The following is a 26802-nucleotide window of genomic DNA, read 5'->3' on the forward strand; positions in this document are numbered from 1 at the left end:
CAGACTGTTCTAACTGTTCTATTATTTGCCTTTACCCACTTAGTCATTATATCCACATTACTGATGATTATTTATCAAAAATCTCTCATTTTGTGAAAGCACCAATAGTCAACCCAATATCGCCGCAATATCGACATTGATATATTTGGCCAAAAATATCGTGATATTTGATTTTCTCCATATCGCCCAGCTCAAAGTGAAAGTTCTGTCACAAAACTGTGTTTCTGCGTATCATTGCACATTTTTAGGTGGTTATATGGAAACCCTGGAGATTTCTTAGTGGGTATACTGCGTATACCTGCGTATCACGTAGGCTACACCACTGGTATGATCTAATTTCTGCTCTGCCAGTGGTTTTGGAAACAGAGCCCAAGATTGAGTTCGGGGGACACAACAACTGAACAGTTAAAAAAAAAACTTGTTTTAAGGGGTTCATGAAGATATGGAGGAATATCTCTGAAAAGAGACAGTGAACACATGAACATTTCCTGGGCGCCTGAATAAAATATGTAATCATCTCTTGTGTGTGTAATAACATTTTCCTCTGTGATGAACGGAGTCGGTTGCTGATGAAACCAGCTGACCTCTGACCTCCCCCACCGCTCGGCTGATGATGATCTGCAGCGGTCACCCTGACTCCGCAGCACTCTGGAATTTCAGATTATCACCTCAGCGTTTTTACCAGCACATGGGTCAGATTTCTTCATCGGGTGGCAGAACGACGACCTTTTTTTTTTTTTTATATTAAAATTATACCTTCAACACAGACATAAACCAAACGGACAACATGGACCAAAAGCTGAATACTTTCACTGCGAGACTGCAAAGGTCTGATGAAAAGAGTTGTTCTACCAGCAGTCCAAAACTCAAAGATACTCAGTTTTTAATGTTTCGGTTACACTTTGTGTCATAAACATTATAAACAAGTCATAAACATTTATGACATAACGCTTCTTTTAGTGTCATTCTGTTTTTGTCATGACAAGTTATGGTTATGGTTATGTTTAGAGTTAGGGTTCATGTGTCATGTCACTCTTATGTAGATACCTTCAAGTAAAGGGTTCAAATCAAAGTTTCTTATAAATTAATGACTTAAAGGTAGGGCTGGGTGTTAATACGGTGACTTTGATACCGGTTCCTAATCTATACTTTTTTTCGATAAAAAAAATAATCTTTTCATCGATTGTTCAGCTCCTACTATGTGAGCCCCATCTCTGTGCGTAACGTAGAGTTTATGCTTCATGCTTATTGGCTCCCTGATGATGAGATTTACTCCTTAGGGATTGAAATTGGGCATTGAATGACGAGGCATTTTTCAATACTCAACACTTTAGAGGCAATTCGAACTGTGCCTAAAAAGTATTGAATTCGGTACCCTGCTCGACTTAAAAAAGGTGTAGTAAGCAATGTTAATCCAATACACTTTTTTGTCAAATTCAGTGAATATCTCCTCATGGTCACCTAGCTCTTTTAATTTAAAATAAAGAAGGAGTGATGGGGGCGGGAGGAGAGGGGGGAAGGCAGCAGCCGGGCCAGGAGTTATCAACGAGAAGAGATGGCAGATAAAAAGCAAAATCAGAAAAGAGCTGAAGAATACAAATTGTTGGTACGCATGCGCATAAATACGTAGTAGAAAACGTGACTTTTTCCCTACACTATTTGAAACACGGTTCATTATGCAGTTCACGGCGGATCTGTTTTATAAAGATATTTAAATGAAGTACTTATTAAATTAAGTACTTATTGTCACTAGGGTTGCTAAGGGGCGAAAAGTTTTCGTTAAATTTTCGAAAACTTTAGCTCGGGAATTTCGGAAACATTCCAATTTGGAAACTTTCATGGGAATTAATGGAAATTGGAATTTGGATGGGATGTAGTCATTGGGCTAAAATGCAGTACTGTCTTCAAACTGTCTTCAATCAGCTTCTGCTGTAGAATGTGGGATTTTAGAAATGATCTGTGCAGTGGGTGTGGCCTCAATAACAGTTTATTCCCATTAATTCCTGTTTATTCCAGTTAATTCCCGTTAATTCCCATGGAAAGTTTCCAACTTAGAAAATTCCCAGAATTTTGCAACCCTAATTGTCACTGATCAAAACCGCATATCGATGTCTGTGTACTACGCCTTGGCAACATTGTTATTTTTGTGACACGTAGTGTGGGGATGTTGTGATGTTTTTAAATGTAGCTAACGCTATGCATTACGAGGTGTTTACGTGGTTGCCAATCCAAAATAATAAAGGAGTTGTTACATGTTACTTTCTGTCACTGCAAACCTTCAGTTTCCTCCACTTTTTTCATTGCTATATGGATCGTAGATCACAGATCGTACAGTGTCGTAAATTGGCGTAAAACTGCGCATGTGCGAACATCTTGCGCATGTCAGATCGTGCAGGCAGCACAGATCGCGTACCCACACAAATTAAAAAAGAAGTTGTATGAGCGGGAGAGGAGGAAGAGCCTTGTTAACATCGGTGAGGCTTTTCAACGTTACAGAAACATCAGACATTTCAAAGGAATGAAAACTGATGACGGGCTCTCATCATGATGGACAAGTGAGTAATAACGCTAGTTTCACTGTTTCACTGTGTGCTGTTTTCAACAGGTCAGTTTAACCTCGTCCGTTTGCCATTGTTCGTGTAGGCTGCTCCCAACTGGCTTTACAGCAGTAGCAACGGTTGGCTCAGTCAGCTTCCCTTCCGAGTTATATCAGAAAGCCTAACTTACCTGGAGATAGTGGTCTAACATCCCTACCTTGTTAAACAAGCTTCAATGCAATATCCATTTCTGGAAAACACTCCCAATTTCTTTGATGGGTAGAATCAATGCCATTAAAATGTTTTTTCTGCCACAATTCTTTATCTTTTCCAAAATGTACCTATATATCTTACTAAATCCTTTTTTAGGAAACTGGACTCTGTCATTCTTCCCTTTATATGGAATTATAAATCTCACAGAATTAAAAAGGATCATCTCTGCAAGCACAGGGCCAATGGGGGGCTTGCATTCCCTAACTTTATATTTTATTATTGGGCCAAAGGAGTACGCTCTGTTGCTCATTGGTTAGATGACACCCAGTCGCCATATGATGGGCTAGAGATGGAACGTGAGGACTGTCTGCCATATTCTATTAGGGCAGTTATATTGTCACCTGTGCCACTCAATAGAACATGCTTTAAGCATAATCCTATCATTTAAGACACTATAAGGATATGGAAACAACTGAGAAAGCATTTCAAAGCTCAGTGTGTTGTCATTTTTGCTACATATTGCAGCAAATCCCTCCTTTACCCCCTCCACTTTGGACGGGACCTTTAATATCTGGAAGCCAATGGATTGGAAACGTTGGTGACCTTTATGTAGGATGGATGTTTGCATCTTTCCAGCAACTTAAGGAGAAACATAACCTGCGTAAGAATATTTTTTTCAGATATCTTCAAATTAGAGACTATTGGCGCTTTACATTACATGGTACCTGCTCGACTCGCCTCGACTCTACTCGACTCTACTCGCCTCGACGCGCTGTGCGTCCGTTTTCCATTGCAGATTTTAGTACCGCCTCAGCGTGGCTGGTCGTCATAGCGACTGCCGTGGGCGTGGCTTAGTAGCGTTGCTTTAATGGCTTTTCCCCGACTCATTTCCTGGTTCTCCAGGATATCAAAGAGATAGTTTACGTTTACTGCTCCAGATTTCCCACCGTGGTCAGAAAGAACAGGGGAGACACTTTGTTTCTCTCACATATATATGACTCTAGAGTCGCTACTCGCTGCGGAGATAATCGCCGTCACTCTCTCACTTCTCCCTCGCTCACCAGCTCCCCACACACACACACATCACACATGCACACACCAGCGCACAAGTGTAACCATCAGGCCACTTGTATGCTACGTAGAAAGCTCTGCGTGGAGCCTCCGGCAGCAAAAAAACACCGCTGGCTAAACTATTTAAAAATGCCGTCTCTCGCTAGCAATGCAGTGATCAGTGACGATTCTTTCCGACCAGTCAGCAGCCTGCAGGTTTTCACGTCACCTTTTCGGCTCGCCTCAGCTCGCTTGGAACCTCGACTGAGGTGGTACTAAAAAAAAGTATCTGTTAGCAGCATATCCATGACTGTTCCATTAATGCTCGACATTGCTTAATACGGTTTAAAATTCTTCACAGACTTCACTATTCTGAAAGCAAAATTGCATAAAATATTTCCAGAAATCTCACCTCTCTGTGAGAAATGTGAACGCATGGAGTCACATGGGTCTGGCTTCTCCAGCCGATAGACGCTACCTTACTTCATAGCTATGCCCCATGTCCCAAATTGCAAAAGTTCTGGTGCAACATATTTCATTTTCTCTCTATGATCTTGGAAGTACAGATAGAGCCTGAACCTGTTTTAATACTTATGGGTATATCTGAAGAGTTAAGGAAATTAAGAGTAGCACAACAGCGTCTTCTGGGATATGGTGTTATAATCGCGAAAAAAACGTATCTTACTTACTATCTTACACAGCATGTAAATGTATTTACTTTTCCCATGTGATTGCAGTAGATCTACATTTAAAAAAAAAAAAAATTGTAAAAAAAGATTTAAATCGATTTTTGTAATTCTATGAATCAATTTTGAATCGGTAGAGCTTGAATCGCGATTTGAATGTGAATTTAATGGTAAAATAGCAGATTAACAATGTATACAATTTCTGAGATCTGCCCGACCTAGATTCAGAAGACTACCTGATCTCAGGCCAGTTGTGTAGCCTTTGTAAATGTTGGGGCGTGACAAACACAGAGACTAGAGCCAAATGAGGAGGAGCCGCCGAATTGACGTCAACTTGGCGGCTCGTTGAGATTTGCCCGTTTTCAGAGTTTCAAACTGTGAGATTTGCAGAGAAAAGAGGTGTCAATGGGATTTAGAGGTTCTATGTATGTCCTAGTTACCCACCAAACTGTCATTATTCAACTATGAAAATCGGTTTTGCATTCTATCACCCCTTTAAAGGGAGGGGAAGGTAAGCTATGTCAGGTTTTATTTATATATATATATATATGTTTTTTGTTGTTATGATCATTCTTAAAGAAACATGTAAATGCCATGCAAACTTCATTGTTGAATGAAAATGTTTCACTGTGGCTGTGACTGTGGTCCCTATTTATCCCCTGAGGGTTAATTGGCTCCTACAAGTGGTGATAAGTACAGTCATTTAAGACAAGTTTTTAATCATTTAAAAACACATCAGAGTCAAGTCTCAAGTCATATGAAAAAAGCCAGAGGCAGGTTTGAAGTCATTTAAGGAAAGACTTAGCCACTTAGTCATTTTAAAGTCGAGTCTCAAGTCACTGGAAACAAGTCGGAGTCCAGTTTCTCATTTGAGATTATTCCAAGTCAAATTTTAAGTCATGAGAAAAGTCCAAGTCATGTCTCAAGTCACTGAAAACATTCACGACAAGTCATTTACGACAGATCAGATTTGAGTCTCCAGTCATTTGGGGGAAGACACACACACACACACACATACACACAGTGGTTTATTGAAAACTGGATGGATTACAAATCGAGGCCATCAAAATGAGCATAAAGCACAAAAAGCTTCATTAACACAGACAGCCAGACAGCTTCAGACAGCTTAACGAGGTCGTTATTATCAGTCGCACTAATGAATTGCCGCTACAATGAGCAAATTCCCCTCGATTAAATTCCATTATCCACCCTCTCCTACATCCTCTTTTTCTCTCGGAGAGAAATTACATTTGGTAGCCAACAACAGAGCTATCAGGTAATCGAGACAGATCAGCCGGCGCACGCCTCCAGCTTACACTAATTTTTTAAGAGAAGGTGGAGCATTTTTCACCCCCACATTCATTTAGAGCATACATATGATATGAAGTTACTGATTGGACGTGATGCTGCTGCTGCTCAGGCATGAGATGTTCAGGTCATACTGTCGGTTTATGAGACGCACATGATTGGCCGTCGTGTGATTGGCTGAGGGACATGCAGTGACATCACCTGGCACTGGATGAGATTAGGTCAAGATCAGGATTTTGGTTCAGAAAGAGATGTTTCAAGTGTCATGTCATTTAAGACCAAGTGGGAAAAAAAGTTGAGTCGTCTTGGGTCATTGCAGACAAGTTTTATTTTATTTGAGTCAAGTCATTAAGCCAAGTCTCCCATTATTTAAAACAGAGTCCAGTCTGAAGTAATTTGAGGCAAACCAAGTTAATATTTAGGTCACTTGAGACAAGTCTCAAGTCATTTAAAACAAGTCCAAGTCAAGTCTCTGGTCGTATGAGACTTGTGTCACTGAAAAGAAGTCTAAATTAAGATTTAAGTCATTTGAGACGAGTCCAGGTCAAGTCTCTAGACTTTGGAGACAGGTCCGTGTCAAGTCTCAGGTAATTAGGACTTTACTCAAGTCGTTGGGTCAATCAAGACTCATTTGAGATCAGCGTCGAGTTGCAATCCTTTTGGAATAACACCTATTAAAAAGCAACAAATCTGGTCTAATTTCCCCAACTTTTGTCAATGCATCTACTTATCAGAAAAGCAGCAATTTTACCACATTTGCTCCACAGATTGGTTCATCCCAGCTACTGTACCTCGACTACTTCTTCTGTCTGTACAACGGCGCTTTACGAGGCACTTTAAGCTTACAAGGGTTCATAAAATTGACGCCTCCATTAGAGCTACTAAAAAGAGCAACGGACTGCAGACAGTCAATATTTGAGTGTATATTAAGAGTGTATATTCATGACCCTCTCTGCTTCCCTTTTGTCCCACATAATGATGTGTTTATTCCCTCTTGCGAACCATCTGCTGCTTGTTATCAAAGAGTGGTGTGATTTTTAGGAGGCGGCACTTCAGAGAGTGAAAACCACCCTCTAGATTCACACGTCTTCAAACTGTGCAAAGATCAGCTGCCTGAAAACTAGATGAAACAAGCCCTGGAGGGCTTTCTGAAGCTTCTCAGCCTCGCACTACAAGACTCACAGAGAACATTTTCTTTTGCTCAATCTGGAAACGTTTGGTATCATCAAGCACGATAATAATGTCTGTTTGGTTGTTGCTGATCTTCATCGCCTCATTCTGTCAAATCAGCGGGAATCAGAAAAAAAAAAAAAAAAAGAAACAAGATGATACAGGAGGCAACAAATGCTTCAACTCTTTACTTCCTACGTCATCTTCTTACTGAGAAGTCTTTCAAGCATGGAGGAATTACTGGGAATGCTTTGCAGCTGGCACCAATATCTGACGAGTACATAAACATTGTATATGTTGTCGGTTATTGTTGTTTCTTTTGATTCAGTGGTGGAATGCAACTAATGGCCCTGACTCACCAAACCGATAATCGGCCGTCGGACAGTCTGGCGAGGTCAGTGACTTGAGTATGTTCGGTGTGTTCCGTGCCATTGTCCCTTGGATCTGATTGGTTAAGTGCTAACCTGGAAATAACGAGCGGGATGAGTGACGAACACCTCTCAAAATCTGACGAAAACCTTTTAAACTGACCTTTGTCGATCTGAAATGAAGACAGATTCAGTAACTGCACGGCCTATTTCTCGCTTAAAATGTTTTCAGAAACACGTTTCAGTGAACTATTCCCGTAAAATACGAGATCGTATTTCGAACAAGCCACCATTACTATCGACTGGAGAAGCCAGACCCACGTGACGCGTTGTCATTTTCGGTTTTCATTTTTTGTATTACGTCTCGCGCACGCACAGAACGTACGCTCAAGACGGCGTTGCTTCGGTGTGTTTCAAGGCACTTTTTTTGGACCTCGGGGAGCCGACTGATCAGTCCGACTGCCTTTTCCGCCGACGGCTTAAGACTACGTTTACACGACAACGGTCTGGCTAAAAACGGAAAGGTTTTGAATATGATCTTATAGAATATGATGCATTTCCATAAATTAAACTACCCAACAGTATATAAAGGACACAACCTTAAACATCTACAGCAGTAAAATGCAACATAGACAATTAGGCAGCAGGAATATTAATCCAGAAACATCAGATAGAAGAGGAAAACTCTGAGAGGGAACATTATACTGCACAATGACTACTTTTATTAACGCTGATAATACTTTTACTTCCATATTGTTTTGAATGCAGGAGACTTAACTTATAGTGGAGTATTTTTACAGTGTGGTATTAGCAGACATGGAGGACTCGAGTCACATGACTTGACTCGAGTTAGACTCGAGTCGCAAATTTTAGGACTTGAGACTTGCTTGATTAACATTCATAAAAGACTCGACTTGACTTTGACTTGATATTCATGACTTGAGACTTGACTTAGACTTGAGTCAAATGACTTGAAATGACTTGATTTTCTGTTTAATAAATATATTTTTTCCCCCTCCGATATTGAGGAGGAGTTAACTTTACGATTTGAGTGCTGTTGCATGCGCAGGAACCGTTGATATGATGAGCGCCGCGCGCCGTAGCGAAGCACACTGCGACGGTACTGGCTTGGCTAGTAACTTAACGTCATGGATCCCTCTCATGGGCGCCGATACCGTGGGTGCTCTGGAGCTCGAGCACCCACGGAAAATACTGACCGCCCACTTGTGCCAGACTGCCAGTTCATTTTTACATTGATCTAAAATTAATAATTTAACATGGCTATGTATGCAACTTGGCTATGTCGGTGACATTGATTCTTAATTTCCCACGAAGCTGATCGCGGTTACGTGCCAGTTAAACTTTTCATCTCCAATCCTATCTGTATTTGTGAGAAGTGGCGCTGTCCTGAGTTGAACGATAGCCTATAGGCTAGGCCTACTTTATGGCTTTATTATGGCGTGTGTGTGCGTGTCGGCCGCTGTCCATTTCCTAAGGTTCTGAAATGCAAACACTTTTTTTAAAGGGTGTGCGCTTGTGAGCACCCACGGAGGAAAACATATATCGGCGCCTATGTCCCTCTGCACAGAAAATAATAAAGTTTGGCTATAAGGATTACACATCTGATCAGGCAAAGAAAAAAAAACGAACAGCAGTTTGCAAGGTATGCAGTACAAAAATTTCCGACGTCGAATTTCATCAGACACTTCAAATCGGGAGAGATTCGGGTTCCAGTCCCCATATTCAGCTGAACCACTATTTGGACGTTTGTGATGGACAGAACTCCCTTCAGTTTTTGGTCATATACGACATCCTACCGTACATCCCCTCTTTGTTCAAGGTGGCGGTAAGAGCGAATAAAACTAGGCACACATACACACACAACACAAACTGCTCTCTCTCTCTCTCTCTCTCTCTCTCTCTCTCTCTCATAAACACACACACACATGCAGACATAAGTATGCGAATAAAGCTAGGCACACATACAACACACTGCACTATCACACACGCACATTCACTCACCAATATTAATAACTTTTCACTCACTCTTTCTCAAACACACACACATTCACTCACAAATACACTGACAAATATCAACATATACTTTCCATTCCATGTGATAAGCAAATGTGGTGGGATTCAGCTCCTCTTAAAGAATGTGTTTTGTTCTTTAAGAGAAGGAAAGGTTAAAGGATGTGTTTCTGTCTCATAAAAGTGAGGCATGTTTGAAGAATATTATTTGACTTAGGAACCATTATACTTTACCATTACCACTGTAATTTCATGATTTGATGTCATGTTTGAGGCATATTGAACAATGTTGATTTATTGTTGGCCTAATATCAGTTTTAGGCTGTGCTTTTTTATCTGTGTTAATTTAAACTCTTCAGATGTATGTGGACGCAATGTCTTTTGAATATTGAGTAAAAAAATGCAAATAAAACTCCAGCATTTCATAATCACAGTCTTTAGCTTGTTTAAAAATGGAAACTTTGGTATGACTTGACTTGTGACTTGCTTGACCAAAGCTATGACTTGACTTGTCTTGCTTGATTGTCACAAAAAATGACTTGGACTTGCTTGAGACTTGAAGGTTAAGACTTGAGACTTGCTTGTGACTTGCCCATGTGTGACTTACTCCCATCTCTGGGTATTAGTACTTTTACTTCAGTAAATTATCTGAATATCTCTCCCTCTTGGAGAGGGGCCACTGAGAAGTGGAGCAACACTGAAAGAGGAGAGCTGCAATGTCACATTTTCTGAGTTGAAAGTGAAAGTTTGTCTGAGTGACAGCAGAGCTCTCCAGCAGCTTTTTCTCAATAATAGCAGAATCTCTGCCAAACACTGGCGAGTACGCTGCCTTACACTCACACTCACTAAATATTCTGTCAGAGCTGAGTTCAAACCAGAATCTGTAACCATATAAAAATATTACACCATGGAATGTGTCGTTTTAGATAAAAACATGTACATTTAGCCAGAAATACAAAACAGAGGTAAAAACCAAACCACAGTGACTTAACTCCAGCTAGTTAAGGTTAGACAGAATACAGGGACAGCTAGCATTAGCTTGTTGACTGAGGTCCATCGGGGGCTGTGGGGTTGTGGAGAGAAATATATACCTGTATATCATAATGTTATCAACAACCAAACTTAGTCAGATTTTTGGAAAATAGTCTCAATCGGTGGAATTGACAGAACGCTCAGGTAGTTAGGCTCTATTTTTATCTATGAAACAACACTAGCCAACACCCTACACTGCAGACTCTCTTCTGTAAGACCGACCAGATGTGTGTCTGCATGCTCTGCACATATTCAGACCACAAGCCACATGATGTTGTTCCTCTGAAAGAAGGATATGAAGGAAAGAAGGCCGAGCTGGGGAAGACAGAGGCTGAAATTCAGCAGGTGATCCAGAAGAGACGACTGAAGATTCAGGAGATCAAACACTCAGTGGAGCTCAGTGAGGAAGATGCAGACAGAGAGATAGCAGGAGGTGTTCAGGTCTTCACCGCTCTGAAGGAGTCTGTTGAGAGAAGCCAGGCTGAGCTCATCGACACGATCAAAGAGAAGCAGAGAAAGTCAAAGAAACAGGCTGAAAGCTTCATCAAGGAGCTGGAACAGGAAATCTCTGAGCTGAAGAAGAGAAGCACTGAGGTGGAGCAGCTCTCACAGTCTGAAGACCACTTCCATGTCCTCCAGAACTTTACGTCCCTGAACGCTGCTCCACCCACTAAGAACTGGACACAACTCAGCTTCTGTCCACCATCATATGAGGGGACTGTGCTGAGAGCTGTTAATCAGCTGTGAACGGATGAATAAAGTGTTTGAGGTCAGGATGAGGAGGGTCCAGAAGGCTGTAGTGGATGTGACACTCGATCCCGATACAGCAAATCACAAACTCATCCTGTCCGATGATGGAAAACAAGTACATGACAGTGGTGTAAGTAAGAATCTCCCAGAGAATCCAAAGAAATGTGATTGTTGTGCTAGTGTCTTAGCAAAGCAGAGTTTCTGTTCAGGAAGAATTTATTTTGAGGTTGAAGTTAAAGCGAAGATTAAGTGGGATTTAAGAATGGCCAGAGTCGATCAACAGGAAGTGAGGAATCATACTGGCTCCTCAAAATGGTTACTGGACAATATGGTTGGGGAACGAAAATGAGTATAAAGCTCTTGCAGACCCTAGAGTCTCTCTCTGAAGTCTCGTCCTGAGAAGGTGGGGGTGTTTGTGGATTATGAGGAAGGTCTGGTTTCCTTTTATGACGTTGATGCTGCAGCTGTCATCTATTCCTCTACTGTCTACTTCTTTACTGAGAAACTCTACCCACACTTCAGTCCCGGTCTTAACAATGGGTTAGGGTTAGGTGAAAACTCTGCCCATCTGATCATCGCTACAGCAGACATACATTTTTCAGATTCCGATCAATGCGTTTTATTTCCATGTTTTTCACGTAGCTACTTACTACTACAAAAACAAATTTTACGACACTGATTGATATTATCTAATGTAGTCTTAATTTATTCTAATGACGGCATTACCTGCCTTCAAAACTGTTGAATCACCAAAAACAATGTACTCACCACTCATCTGTATTTAGTAATGTTATTTTTGTTTGTATTATTATTATTAATATTTTATTTTCTTGTAAGGTGACCTTGAGTGTTCAGGCAGGGAGAGTCAAGGTGCAAGGCGCCCATAAATAAAATGTATTATTATTATTATTATTATTATTATAAATAAAAAAATAAGCATTTTTACGTTTGTTAAATGTGTGGTTTGGTCTGGGTGTCATCATCTAATCATTGTTTATATAAGAAGTTTGTTATGCTGACACAAATGACTGAGAAAGTCATGCACCACTTATTTCTTACTAAGTGCTTTTCTAAATAAAGTGTTTTAGGGATTTTGATTGTTTAGATTTTAAATTTAAGGACAAATTAAGGCATCTCTTTCTCTAGGTTTTCACAAGTAACTAAGGATTAAGTCTTGATTCATATTGGTAAAATATTGTTGCAACATCAACTAAATCTTATCATAAAACATTCAGCTTCAGTGGTTTTAAACAGCAGCGAAAAAGAAAGGTTTTGTCTCAACAGTCTGTAGTAGGGGTGGTACGGTTCATGAAAAAACATCCGAACCGTACCTGAGTAATTCCATTTTATGATGCTATACTGAAGTAGATACTTTACTCCATTTTTCAACAGCTATACTACGTTTTTGAGTTAAGATTTAACAAACAGCACATCAGTTTCAGATTAGACCAAACAACAACATTAAACAATAATGATTAACACTGTAGTAGTAGTAACTTTGCATAACGAGAACTTTTACTGTTGATACTTTAAGTACATTTTGTTGCTCTGTACTTTTACTAAAGTGAAATTTTTACTTATTGAATATTCTTCAGTGGTGGAATGAAAATTAAGAACATTTTATCCAGCAGTGTACTTAAGTACAAATTCCAGGTACTTGTACTTGAGATTTTCCATTATATGCTTTTTTTATTCTTTCTGTAACTTTGTACCTGCAGTCCTCTACATTTCAAAGGTAAATATTGTACTTGTTACTCCACTACATTTTTCTGTCAGCTTTAGTTACTTTTCAGATGACAGGTTTTCCTCCCCTTCATGTCCAGTGAAAACCCCGTATCTCCAGATGTGTTGATGTTGAATGTTTGTGATAAACTGAAGGATGAAGTGTTCCTTTATGCTCTTTTAAAAAATCTTTAAAAAGCCTCTTGCTTCAGCTGGAAAGTGCATCGTCACAAAGCTACAAACAGGGCTGTTTTTCTGACACCATTAAAGGTTTTAAAAGTTTTTAGAGATATGTGGTTCTCACAGGCTTATAGAATATGATGCATTACTGTAGATTAAACTACCCAACAGTATATAAAGGAGTTAAAACTGAGCACAACCTTAAACATCTACAGCAGTAAAATGCAACATACACATTACTGCAGCAGGAATTTTAAAGCGCCCATATTATGCTCATTTTCAGCTTCATAAAATCGTATTTTGAGGTTGTACCAGAATAGGTTTGGTTTAATTTTCAAAAAACACCATCTTTTTGTTGTACTGCACATTGCTGCAGCTTCTCTTTTCACCCTGTGTTCAGGTCTCTGTTTTAGCTACAGAGTGAGACATCTCACTGCTGTAACATCTTTGTTGGCAGTCACACATGCGCAGTAGCTAGGTAAGGATCTTATCAGCTAGCTAGCTAGCTGTTTCTCCAACTTCGGCCTGTACAAGGCAGGATTAGCCGGGAGACTTCTTCTAAACGAGGGCGCACTTCCAACTTTGCGTGGAATACCTGCAGAACAGGGACATGGAAGTAGTTCTTTTGTAGATTATGTTAAACTCGTGTTTGTTGTAGCAGTGTTTTGCCATTGAGAACGAGCTAGCATGCTAACGGTTAGCCCCCTAGGAACCTTTGTTTCGGCTACTGACATAGAAATCCGTGCAGATTTTGAACAGCTCACCCGGAGACTGAAGGCAGGACACATTCAGAAACCGTATCTCACTCAGAACAGCATGGATGTTTTTTTCAAAGTTTGTATGCGTGTGGAAGCACCAGAGACATAACACCCCAAATCCCAGAAAAAGTGATTTTTTTTTCATAATATGGGCACTTTAATGAAAGAATCGGAATACTTCCTCGGCCTCTCAGTATAACACAATACCACCGATGATACTGACTGACAGTGATATTGTTCTTTGTCTATGGTTTGAGGCGTCCGTTCCTCCCTCTGACAGTTTATATGGAACTATGTAGGAAGAAGGTTCCCTCTGTTTTCATTCCTCCCTCTGTCATTTTCTCACCTCTTTCCATCACCTCTTTTTTTTCCATTTGGTGTTTTTTGGCTGAGCCTGCAGCGAGCTCATAAACAGAGACGCTGTGGCTTCTGTCTCTCCCACGCAGAGATGGAAATATAATGCAGCAGCGTGAGCCGCTGTCGCAGCAGAGCGTCCTCCTGGAGAGCGAGGCCAGGCTCACACTGCGTGATACGGTGTGAAAATGGATGTGCAAATATTATGCAAATGCGCCGAGAGGATATCACAGTTTCAGATGAAGCATCTCACCTGTGACACTTGCCGTTTTATTAACGGCGAAACTCCTGTGAATCAAGACAGGACAGATACTGATGCTTTATCTGTTATCTAATGAAGCTCAGCGTAAATTCTTAAAGGAAGACTTCATTCACTTTTCCATCACTCATAATGATAAGCTTTTTCACGGTACGTCACTGGTCAGTAGTAATCAGAACAGCTGTGTTGTTGTTAGTTAAACCAATCAGGGTCGACCATTTGTCGACGAGCCTATCACAGCTTGATACCCTGCTTTAAATCTGCTCTCTCTTCCACGGTTGGCAGTTGTCGTTTCAGGAAATAGAGTGCGTCCCGCCTCCTCCCCTTCTGCCACCGGTGGTCACGCCCTCGGACCTGGGTTGCATCTCGGCTTGGCTGTTGATGGTCCCTCTATTTATTCTCCACCACCAGTGTCTGGACTCCATCAGGGGATTTGTTTGGGTTCCTTAAACCCTTTAGGATATTTGGGTTCGATGGAGTCCAATCTCCAGAGACTCGTACATTTACATGTTGTATGTACAATAAATATGTTCATAATTGCAAAGAAGTCTCTCCTGATTGAATTAGAGCCGGGACATTTCAGGGATATTGGGACATTACTAGGGCAAAATTAACAACATAACGAGTTGACGCAAACAATTATTATTTTTGAATGCACCATTAAAGCCCGCGCATTCTGTGATTTGGAAGTTTGGTCACCAAAATGACTACATTTTGAAAAAGATCATGGTTTGAATTAAAACACTACCAAGTAAAGAACACTCATTTCCTGGGTGAAAGTCTTTTGTTTTCCCGGGAAAGCGAACGTTGCTCCCCAGCTTGAAAGTGCTGGGTTTTATGACCCCGACCTCCTCCCTGTGCAGTCCGGAGCATTATACAGCAGCAATCAACGTGCATACAGCAAAAAATAAGGTGAATACATATACAAATTACAGTAGCTATATGTACAAATAGTTCATTAGAACAGCCTGGGATCTGAATACTTTTCATCCGACTGGAGTTTGCATTCAGAATAATTTAATTTGATGTAATGGTGAGTCCTGAGTTTAGTTTAGTTTTGTATTACATTATCTTAAAGTGCTCATATTATGCTTATTTTCAGGTTCATAATTGTATTTAGAGGTTATATCAGAATAGGTTTACATGGTTTATTAAAAAAAAATAAAAATAAAAAAAACATCTTTTTGTTGTACTGCACATTGCTGCAGCTCCTCTTTTCACCTTGTGTGTTGAGCTCTCTGTTTTAGCTACAGAGTGAGGCATCTCGCTTCTGTTCCATCTTTGTTGGGAGTCGCACATGCGCAGTAGCTAGGTAAGGACTACTAGCCAGTCAGAAGCAGAGTATGAGGGCGTGCCACGCTAGCAGCTAGGCGAGCATTATAACGTGTGTTACAAAGTGACCCACGTTTGTCTCTGAAGTAAAGGCTGGACTACAATAGAGCTGTTTGGAGCATTTGGTGAACAGTGTTTTCTGTTGGAGACGGTAAGTAGCCTGGAAATCCAGACCCAAATCCGAAAGATTACGGGTCTGGCACCGGGTAATGAAATCTCACTGCACGCAATAACACTACGACCAATCACAACAATACACAGAGTGGCGTATCCAGAGCGTACCCATACGCTTAGCTACCAGCGGAGCTAACTGGTAGATTAAACTCTTAGTTACTACCAGCAGAGCTAACTGGTAGATTAACCTCTTAGCTACCAGCGGAGCTAACTGGTAGATTAAACTCTTAGCTACCAGCAGAGCTAACTGGTAGATTAAACTCTTAGCTACCAGAGGAGCTAACTGGTAGATTAAACTCTTAGCTACCAGCGGAGCTAACTGGTAGATTAAACTCTTAGCTACCAGCGGAGCTAACTGGTAGATTAAACTCTTAGCTACCAGCAGAGCTAACTGGTAGATTAAACTCTTAGCTACCAGAGGAGCTAACTGGTAGATTAACCTCTTAGCTACCAGCAGAGCTAACTGGTAGATTAAACTCTTAGCTACCAGAGGAGCTAACTGGTAGATTAAACTCTTAGCAACAAGCGGAGCTAACTGGTAGATTAACCTCTTAGCTACCAGCAGAGCTAACTGGTAGATTAAACTCTTAGCTACCAGCAGAGCTAACTGGTAGATTAACCTCTTAGCTACCAGCGGAGCTAACTGGTAGATTAAACTCTTAGCTACCAGCAGAGCTAACTGGTAGATTAACCTCTTAGCTACCAGCGGAGCTAAATGGTAGATTAACCTCTTAGCTACCAGCGGAGCTAACCGGTAGATTAACCTCTTAGCTACCAGCGGAGCTAACCTGTAGATTAAACTCTTGCCGTATCCGGTCGGCAAAACAGCAAAAACGTCCTTCTTGCAAAGAAACGATTCGAATGCCATCTTCTGCTCGTTCATTGTAGCGGCCAAAGCCGTTTCACACAACTGGTGTTCATCCGTGGCCATCTTTCAATGTTTACTAGTGACTTTGACGTCGCAGCACTGTCGTCATCTGTTTAGCTCGCCTCTGGCCCGCCTACATCAGATATACCGATGTGATTGGTGCAGCTCGGCTACAGGGGCATAGTTAATGAGCAGCATTACTGAATGCCAGAGTGACTCGCTGAGCAAATTCAAATTGTGCTCTCACGAGAACTCTGGATTTCCAGGTTAGATGGTAAGTCCCTTTCGGGTGAACTTTGGGCTTTATCACTTTGTTAACCTATAACGTGCACAAAAAAAAGATATATAACACAATAAAGGAAAGGGAATGAATTCGGAACCCAGCCCTATGGAAAACATGTTACCGACTATAAACCTAGTCTGCAGTCAGTCCCTGTTACCTGTCAGAGTGTCCGCTGCAGCTGAAAGGTTGTGACAGCGCTGGTGAGCGACAGCAGGGTGAGAAAACCTCTGCATCAGCTAAATCTGGTTAACACCCCTCCTCCTCCTCCCATCTCCAGCTAATTTTAGATAAGTGATGGTGTTGGGCATTTTTCTGTCCTCATTACGCAGGCTGGGCTCTAACACATACACATGAATCATAGAGCTCATCATCGCTAATTTAACGCAGTGGAATTGGTTTTTCTGCCGTGCATAGCAACACCGAAACATGCCGCCTCCAGAGAGTTTGTCTGCATGAGCCGAAAGACGATAAGGCAACAGCTGGGATCAACTTGTTTACATCGACGACAAACACCCGTGTGAAAAGGCTTTCTATGCTGCATCCAGCTCAGGGGGAGGATGAAGCTGATGAAAAGCCAGAGACATGTTTCCTCCACCACTGAGTGACATTTTCGGGCTGCCTGTCAGTTCTCCCTCAAGTCAAACCCACAAAGGACTCTTGACTCAAACCACTGAGATATACAGACTTCTGAAATGAAACCCAAGGACATTTCCAGTTGGGCAGTCAATATATCATTAAAATATCCAATGTTATTATCTATGAAATAAAAAAAGTAGAGAGGCAATTGTGGTTTCAACAAGAACAACATGATTAAGATGTAAACCGATAGGCTCTGCTGCCCAATCTGTCTTGCCATGTAAAATATTATTTTATACTTGCGGGCTGTTTTTAACAAACAGTTAAAAGGCGGGATTGGCTTAAGCAGGGGACAGGCCACCAAAAACAGGGACTGCATCCACAAAAAGAGGACATCAGGACACCCTATTGTAACTGTATATTTTTATTTATTTGTTTTCACCTGAACTGACCAGAGAATGTCTTTATTTTGATTTTCAGACCTTCTCTGGTCAGTTTTACTTAGTTTTTATCGGTCAATAATGATGTTTTGTGTGGATGTGTTGAAGTTGTGTTCGATGTTCTATGTTGCTGCAGAACAGGAACCTGCTGTAAACCAGTTTTTAAACTGAGCCAGGCCCGTTTTATTGTAACTTAATTGTTGCTTTTAAAATTTTCCTGTAAAAAAAAAAAAATGAGGTCATGTCAAAAAAAATGACACACAAAGAAAAAACAACCCACTAATAGGGGTGCACAATTAATCGCAAATGTATCAAAATCGCAATATGGACTAGTGCAATATCCAAATTGCATGGGGGCGCAATATTTGTTAAGGGCAAAATATGTGTCTAACCATTCTGAATGAAGTATTATGGGGCTGCAGAGACGTCCCGGCCTACAAATCGTATCCTACAGACTAAAGAAAAAAATCTTTGTTAGGTACAGATCCTCGCAAAAAAAAAATAAAAAAAATCACACTATAATCATTTTAATTTCTGTCAATGTTAATCATTTTCAATGAAAGTGAGACTGATACAAAAACGATAATTCCCTCCAATATCGTGAATCATATCGCAATATCAGTCAAAATAAATATTTTCCTCATATCGTGCAGCCCTACTCACTAACTTTGGTTAGTAAAGATCGTCACGAGTCCGATTCGAATTGTTCGTTTAGTTTAGTACAGTTCAAAGATGCGTAGTCACTGGCGGTGTAACAGCGCTCTACTGACAAACATGTTTTGGAAGTTCGTGGAACCAATACAAGTCCAAACTTTTCTGAGCTACAAGTTAACTGAGAAAAAGGTCACGGTGCTTTCTCACGAATAACCGCAGACACGCCGTTCAGATCCACTCAAAAGAAAACCTGGTCGCCTCTTCTTTTGCTCTCAAACGGCTTCAGGATATTTAAATCCACTCGACACAAGATTTATCCAGAGTGTTAAAACAACCAGCTCACGTTAATAGCACACCTGTCTGTCTTTAGTTAAAGCTGCCATTTTCTTCAACCACATCTGCTGAAGAAGACAGCAGATGTGGTTGATAGCAGAGTTTTTACATTAATTACAATCCCCGAGTGAGGAGTGCGCCATCTGGAGTCTGAAAAGCTCTTCAGCCAGATTCTCGTCCTGTTTCAGTGGGTCAGTCGCATTACTGAAGAGTGCACGAGTTGCACTTTTTTTTTACTGCATTTATCAACGCATCAACCCTGCTAGTGACAAAACCTTGAGGAGACACGTAATACCAGTTCACCTGCTCAATCCTCCAGGTTCTCGTTTTCTTTTTCGACTCTAGGCTCTACTGTCCTGATCACCTGGTCAGTTTGCAGCTGCTAAGCTATGTAAAAAAACTTCACCCTTGCTTGGCACTTTAAAGGTCCCATGACATGGTGCTCTTTAGATGCTTTTCTATAGACCTTAGTGGTCCCCTAATACTATATCGGAAGTCTCTTTCCCGAAATTCAGCCTTGGTGCAGAATTCCAGCCACTAGAGCCAGTCCCACAATGAGCTTTCCTTAGGATGTGCCATTTCTGTGCCTGTAGTTATTGAGGAGGAGAGAGGGAGGGGCAAGGTGGAGGGTGGGGGTGTGGCCTTGACCAACTGCCACTTTGCTCGTTTGAAAGCCATGATGCCTCTCTCTCATGGGTTGGCCAAATTCTCTGGGCGGGCAAAGCAGAGAAAGGGGAGGTAACCTTGCTCCTTATGACCTCATAACAAGCAAGATTCCAGAACTGCCCATCTGAGCTTTCATTTTCTCAAAGGCAGAGCAGGATACCCAGGGCTCGGTTTACACCTATCACCATTTCAAGCCAATTGGGGACCATAGGCAGGCTGGGGGAACGCATATTAATGTTAAAAAACCTCATTAAGTGAAATTTGCATGCCATGGGACCTTTAAGCCTTTTGAGTGAGTGAGTGAGTGAGTGAGTGAGTGAGTGAGTGAGTGAGTGAGTGAGTGAGTGAGTGAGCGAGTGAGCGAGCGAGTGTGATATGAAGACGAGACGTGTGCGACTCGAACATCTCCCATTTACCAACAAAACGTACAGCGAAAGACCGTGCAAAACATTTCAGACCGTCCTGCCAACCTGCATACATTTTAACATCAATGTACGCTGGAACGTTTTTTCACTCTAAAGTCGCTGAAGCTGCTGCCGTTTCAATCCTGTCGGCTCTCTGCAGCGGGCGGGGCTGACGAGCGCGCGCACACAAACACACACACACACACACAAACACACATGGTGGATGCAGGAAAAAAAACGGAGATGAGACGACACGATGACCTAAATTGAGGACAGCTCCCCGCAAAATCAGGCATTTTGGGCCGCAACAATCTAAAAAAAAAGGCAGCGAAATCCTGGAGGGGACTGGTTAAAACGCGACAGATAAGAAGCAACAATGTTTGCAAATATACACTGTAAGGCTGGCTGCACAGATTAGGCAGACGCCAGCTACGATAGACTGACACACACACATTGTTAAAATCATACGCTGGACGCTTTATTAGTCTTTCTACATGGGTTTAGTTAATGATTGGGCTATAATAAGACCACGTCGGTTGTGTAATCGCTGACAACCGGGACAATTTCATAGTGGTTGGTGTAAACCGGGACATTTTAGTGTCCCGACAGGCTTTTGTCGGGACTCGGGACACGCAACCCAAAATCGGGACAGTCCCGGGTAAATCGGGACTGTCCTGGTCAAACCGGGACGTCTGGTCACCCTAGTGTGTGTGTGTGTGTGTGTGTGTGTGTGTGTGTGTGTGTGTGTGTGTGTGTGTGTGTGTGTGTGTGTGTGTGTGTGTGTGTGTGTGTGTGCGAGAAAGTGTGTGAGAAAGCACTTTCTTAGGTGTTCTTAGGCTCGTCGAAACTATTGTGATACTGTGATTAAACTAGTTTTAATGCATTTTTTTTAAAGTCCTTTCAAAATGTATTGCTGTGATGTCTTGTTTTAACCCTGGAATGTTAAAGGTCCCATGACATGGTGCTCTTTGGATGCTATAATATAGACCTCAGTGGTCCCCTAATACTGTATCTGAAGTCTCTTTTATATAGACCTTAGTGGTCCCCTAATACTGTATCTGAAGTCTCTTTTATATAGACCTTAGTGGTCCCCTAATACTGTATCTGAAGTCTCTTTTATATAGACCTTAGTGGTCCCCTAATACTGTATCTGAAGTCTCTTTTATATAGACCTTATTGGTCCCCTAATACTGTATCTGAAGTCTCTTTTATATAGACCTTAGTGGTCCCCTAATACTGTATCTGAAGTCTCTTTTATATAGACCTTAGTGGTCCCCTAATACTGTATCTGAAGTCTCTTTTAAATAGACCTTAGTGGTCCCCTAATACTGTATCTGAAGTCTCTTTTATATAGACCTTAGTGGTCCCCTAATACTGTATCTGAAGTCTCTTTTATATAGACCTTAGTGGTCCCCTAATACTGTATCTGAAGTCTCTTTTATATAGGCCTTAGTGGTCCCCTAATACTGTATCTGAAGTCTCTTTTATATAGACCTTAGTGGTCCCCTAATACTGTATCTGAAGTCTCTTTTATATAGGCCTTAGTGGTCCCCTAATACTGTATCTGAAGTCTCTTTTATATAGACCTTAGTGGTCCCCTAATACTGTATCTGAAGTCTCTTTTATATAGACCTTAGTGGTCCCCTAATACTGTATCTGAAGTCTCTTTTATATAGACCTTAGTGGTCCCCTAATACTGTATCTGAAGTCTCTTCTCTGAAATTCAGCCTTGTTGCAGAATTACAGCCACTAGAACCAGCCCCACAATGAGCTTTCCTTAGGATGTGCCATTTCTGTGTCTGTAGCTATTGAGGAGGAGAGGGGGGGGGGCAAGGAGGAGAGTGGGGGTGTGGCCTTGACCAGCTGCCACTTTGCTCGTTTGAAAGCCATGATGTCTCTCTCTCTCTCCTGGGTGGGCCAAATTCTCTGGGCGGGCAAAGCAGAGAAAGTGGAGGTAACCTTTCCCCTTATGATTTCATAAAGGGAAGATTCCAGATCGGCCCATCTGAGCTTTCATTTTCTCAAAGGCAGAGCAGGATACCCAGGGCTCGGTTTACACCTATCACCATTTCTAGCCACTGGGGGACCATAGGCAGGCTGGGGGAAACGCATATTAATGTTAAAAAACCTCATAAAGTGAAATTTTCATGCCATGAGACCTTTAAATCTCCCGTCTGCACAACACTTTTTACCCTTGGGTACTACTAAAGACACCTTGAACCTTGAACTTTTCGACTCCTCTGGTCCAACAAGAGTAGAAAAATCAAAGAGACAACAGAGACATAAAGAACCACAAAAGTATTTTTGCAGTCGTTAGTTTCTCAGATGTTGCAGAACAACGCGTTGCAGAACAGAAGCCAGCACACCGATTCAAACTCAATTCTCTTACCTTGAACAGTCGCAGGATGTTGGCCACCATGATCGACACGGAGCTGGCCGACGCGCCGATGACGCCCACCACTTTATCCGGCTTGGCGAAGATAGGCGGTTCTCCGTTGGCGCAGCGGACGTCGGAGCCGTCCCTCTCGATGAGCGCCTGGACGAAGGTGAGCGACTGCTCCAGGGCGTAGGTGTCTCGTGAACACGTGTCCAGGATGCGCGCTCCGAGCGTCACGTTGGGCAGCAGCTCCGGGTCCTTGTTGATGAGGTCTATGGCGAACAGCATGGCCTCCAGCCGGTGGATGCCCTTCTCCTTCTTCAGCTCGCCGCAGGGGATGCCCCTCTCGCCGCGAGAGTGCACGGGGAACAAGCCGCCCAGGATGATGTCGCCATCCAGCCGGATGGAGTGGCCGTACTCCTGCAGGGGCAGCTGGGAGTCTGCCGACACGGCCGGCTTCTGGCCGGCTGAGCCTAGCAGCCAGGAGATCTTAAGCATCAGCAGAAAGAGGACGCAGTGTCCCGTGACACTCGGGGGCTTCGAACCCCTCGCCATTTTCCGGTAAGTCGAGCTGCAGGGAAAAGGTAGCAGGGATGTGATCGCAGAATCAACAGGCAGGCGCCGGCGGTGCAGAGGGTGGGGCGAGCCAGACCATGGAATCCCCCGTCACCCAGGGCAGGGTCAACCACAGCGGGCGGTCCCACCTACGAACGCTGACCACGGAGTTTTCCTGCGGTACGGGTTCCAGTGTCGGGCATAGCTGTCTGCAGAGAAAGAGGCGGAGCTTCAGAGTCTCAGCAGTTCCAGTTTCACATTCTTCCTGTTGGAGAGTCAGACAGAGGAGGAAACCATCAAAACGTGATCATCAAACCAGAGAGTCTGGACACAGGTGCACTGCAGGGATGAAGACTCGCCCAATCACGACTTTACACGCCCATATTCACACATACCAGAAGGACCAGCAGTGACAGATTTTTTTTGTCAATAACCTAGCTTGGAAATTAGGAACTCTGCCTTCCGAGTGAATCTTTCCACACACCTCGCCGTATTACAATCTTGAATATTTGTGGCTGCATGCATAAATTAACTTATCAAAATCAACCAAAGACAAATTAACAGTAGTGGCCCATAGGGGTCCATACGGGGGGCGGCCCTTCTGGCATGTGCCCAAATTCCAGATGGCCAGTCCGTCACTGACAACCAGTATGTATTGTATCATATGTCAACTGTCGGGATATTTTCTCTTACATGATTACGAAGTTTGGCATAATTTGGTTTGTTTCTATTGAAAGTGTTCTACCGGTTGTATCTTGTTTAATCCAGTGGTTCCCAACTTCTTTGGTCTGAGGTCCCCCCCACAGCCCTTTCAGATGACCTCATCTACCCCTTCATCGATTCCCAATGTGTGTTCTAAATCTATAACTTTTCATTATACAAAAGTGGATATTTTTTTTAAATGCAATTAAAATGTGAATATTTAGGTTGGTTTGGTCAGCAAATGTGCTACTACTACTACTTGGGTGACGCTGAATATTTCAACTGTTTATCCATTATTTTTTATTTTTTTAATTTCTACCATGTATTCATTGCCTTTAGCTACTTGTTTAAAGTTCTTTGCTAGCTTGCTAACACTTTTTATCAAACACTCTTGCATAACTGCAACATCTAGTGTTCAGGTATTACAGCTGATATTCTATTTCTTTTTATGTTTATGTTTCCTGGCTCCATGTATTGAGGCGTCCACCAAGACACTTAAGATGGCCTCTTATACTCTGACAAGCAGGAAGTGGAACCATAGACAGTATATAATGGACCAACAGAGCCCGTTGCTCTGGACGGAGACCAGTGAAGGATATTAGAAGCACTTTTCCGGTGATCTCTTGCTTTACTGCGCAGCCTCCAACTGAGAGAGACAACGTAAATGTGACGTGAGCAACCTGTCTGAAAGTTGTAAGTCTTCTGGTAGCTGTGCCAAGAGAAATCTCAATCATTCCCAATCTTACAGAGACGGAGAGCGTAGGTATATGTAAGGAGATAACAGACACAGGCTAATTATTGCTAACTAACATGCTAGTTAACATTAGTAATTAAACCTAAACAGCTCATGTAAGTCGAAACTGCCTGCGAGCTTCTCCTGTACTATACGGTAATTCCTCTACTATGTGACACAATCGTTAGCCTATTTTTACAAAAGCGTCTGCTACGGAGCCATAACGTGAGGTACAAGGTAATGGAGCCTTTTATACATTTGTCGTGTTTCTTTAGAAATAAACAACGGACAAATAGAGTCTTTAAACGCTTCAGATGTAAAGTTATTCGCTGTCAAGTGACATCAAAATGAATGGCAGTCAATGGAATGCTAACGGGAGGTGATACCTTTGTAGCATCAAAATGGCGCCATAGGAGGTTCGAGTTCTGAAGCGAAGCTTACCCCTTTGAGTGGAACAGAACAACTGTCTGTGATCAGGAAGGGGGGGGGGGTCCACCACCTGGAATCCTTGTTAAAATTGTTAGATTGTTTTGAACTCCAAATGTTGATCATAGTTAAGAGACAGGTGTAAATACCTTCTGCTTTAAGTTTTTGTGATAGATGTGTGCAATAAAGGTCTGCATGGTATTTATTAAATCCAAAATGTTGTTCAGAAGTGCTGCAGTAAAATAAATGCAGGTTCACTGTGGGCTCATTTGTTTTAACTTCATATGAACCACAATGTATGTTGGAGATTGACAAATACTAGGTATCAGGTGAAAATGTTGTTTTAGTGTACATCGCCATGTTTTTGGCCATGCTAGCTATAGCTCAATCCACCACTTTGGTCCAGACTGAAATATCATTAACATGCTAAACTAAGGTCAGTAAAGAACATGGTTGCTATTGTTAATGTTAACATTGTCATTGTGAGCATGCTGATGTTAGCATTTAGCTTAAAGCTACACTGTGCCGAAGTACAGCCTCACAGAGTCGTTAGCATGGCTGTACCCTCTTCATGCTTCTTGTGGGCCATGCGGCCCCCAGTGAATATGTGTCCGATTGCAGTCAGAGCAGCTCCAACCCCTTTTTATATTATCGGACCTGCTCAGCCAACATTTCATGAAAGCACTCCATTTTAAAAGTGGCGTTACATTTTGAATTGGCGTATACCCACTTTAATCGGTCCTGTAGCTAGCCAATAACTGCAACATGGGCCGTGCGCCCCCACCCCTGTTGTAACAATATGTCGGGAGGTGCCCGGCTCGGTGCTCAAAACCTCAGGGCCCAGTCTCCGAGGCCGGAACTGAAAAAACTTCCAAACCTGTCCAACTGAATGAAGCACCAGTTAGATTTGAACCTTTCGAAGTCATCCGTCATGTCGTATTCTTAATTTGAAAACAATAAAGTGAAACGGTGCGTTTTACAAGCTTTGGAGCTTTAGTATCATCAGCCCATCATTAATCGTAACAATATGACATAAACACAGGGCACTGGCGCCATTTTGAGTGGCCTCAAATCAGGTCCTCGAAATTAAACAATAAAATGTTCCCGGCCTCAAGAACACTTTCTGATCTGACTCCCCGATAAGCAGGACAGCACCATTTGTCAACGACCTCCTGAAACTGTAACAAACATAGGTTTAATTAATGTGGGGATGGGGGGTTATAATCCCCTCAATAATCAAAACTGGGCTTTTTCTGAAGTTTTTGGCGCTTTCTTTGGAATTATTTTGAAATTTTTGGGGTTTTTTCCAAAACGCCTTTCAATGTTTTTGCCGCTTTATCTTTTTTCTACAATTTTCCGATTAGATGTTTTTGTCGCTTTTTTCAACACATGCAGACATGTCCAACGACCACCCTAGGTAGCTGGAGATCTCAAGCCCCCCCCCACCACCACCAAATGTTGAACCCAAAATTGTGACAACACATTTTTTAACCCTTGTGTTGTCTTCCCGTTGACCATGCAACTTGTTGTACTCCCAGGTAAAAAAAAAAAAATCCCTTTTTAGATGCTTTCACTACCACCGGATTCACCACTAACATCAACTTATTACCGCTAGTTTTACACTTTTTTGGGAATTCATAATCAATAAACCTCATTTATATGAAATTATACCTCATTGAGTTAAAAAATTATGAAATTATGAACTATTTTGGCAAATAGTTACGATTTAGTGGCTAATCACAGACTGTCACGGTTTAGTCAGGATACTGTTTAGAAAGCAAGAGATTTCACAGTTTTTTTTCAAGTGCTATAAAAATGGAATAAAACACCCAAAATTCAATGAAAGTAGTGAACTGATCTT

General features: G+C 41.9%; 1 protein-coding gene across 1 annotated transcript in view; it reads right to left on the reverse strand.

Moving 5' to 3' along the window:
* Positions 1 to 26802, reverse strand: part of grm8b (glutamate receptor, metabotropic 8b) — a 158656-nt gene that overhangs the window by 129778 nt on the left and 2076 nt on the right. Inside the window, exon 2 of the mRNA XM_039809785.1 lies at positions 22538 to 23345. Coding sequence (XP_039665719.1) covers positions 22538 to 23080 — 543 coding nt within the window. The 5' untranslated portion in view covers positions 23081 to 23345. The remainder of the gene's footprint in view (positions 1 to 22537; positions 23346 to 26802) is intronic.

The sequence above is a fragment of the Perca fluviatilis genome, chromosome 8 (assembly GCF_010015445.1).
Source record: "Perca fluviatilis chromosome 8, GENO_Pfluv_1.0, whole genome shotgun sequence".
NCBI lineage: Eukaryota > Metazoa > Chordata > Actinopteri > Perciformes > Percidae > Perca > Perca fluviatilis.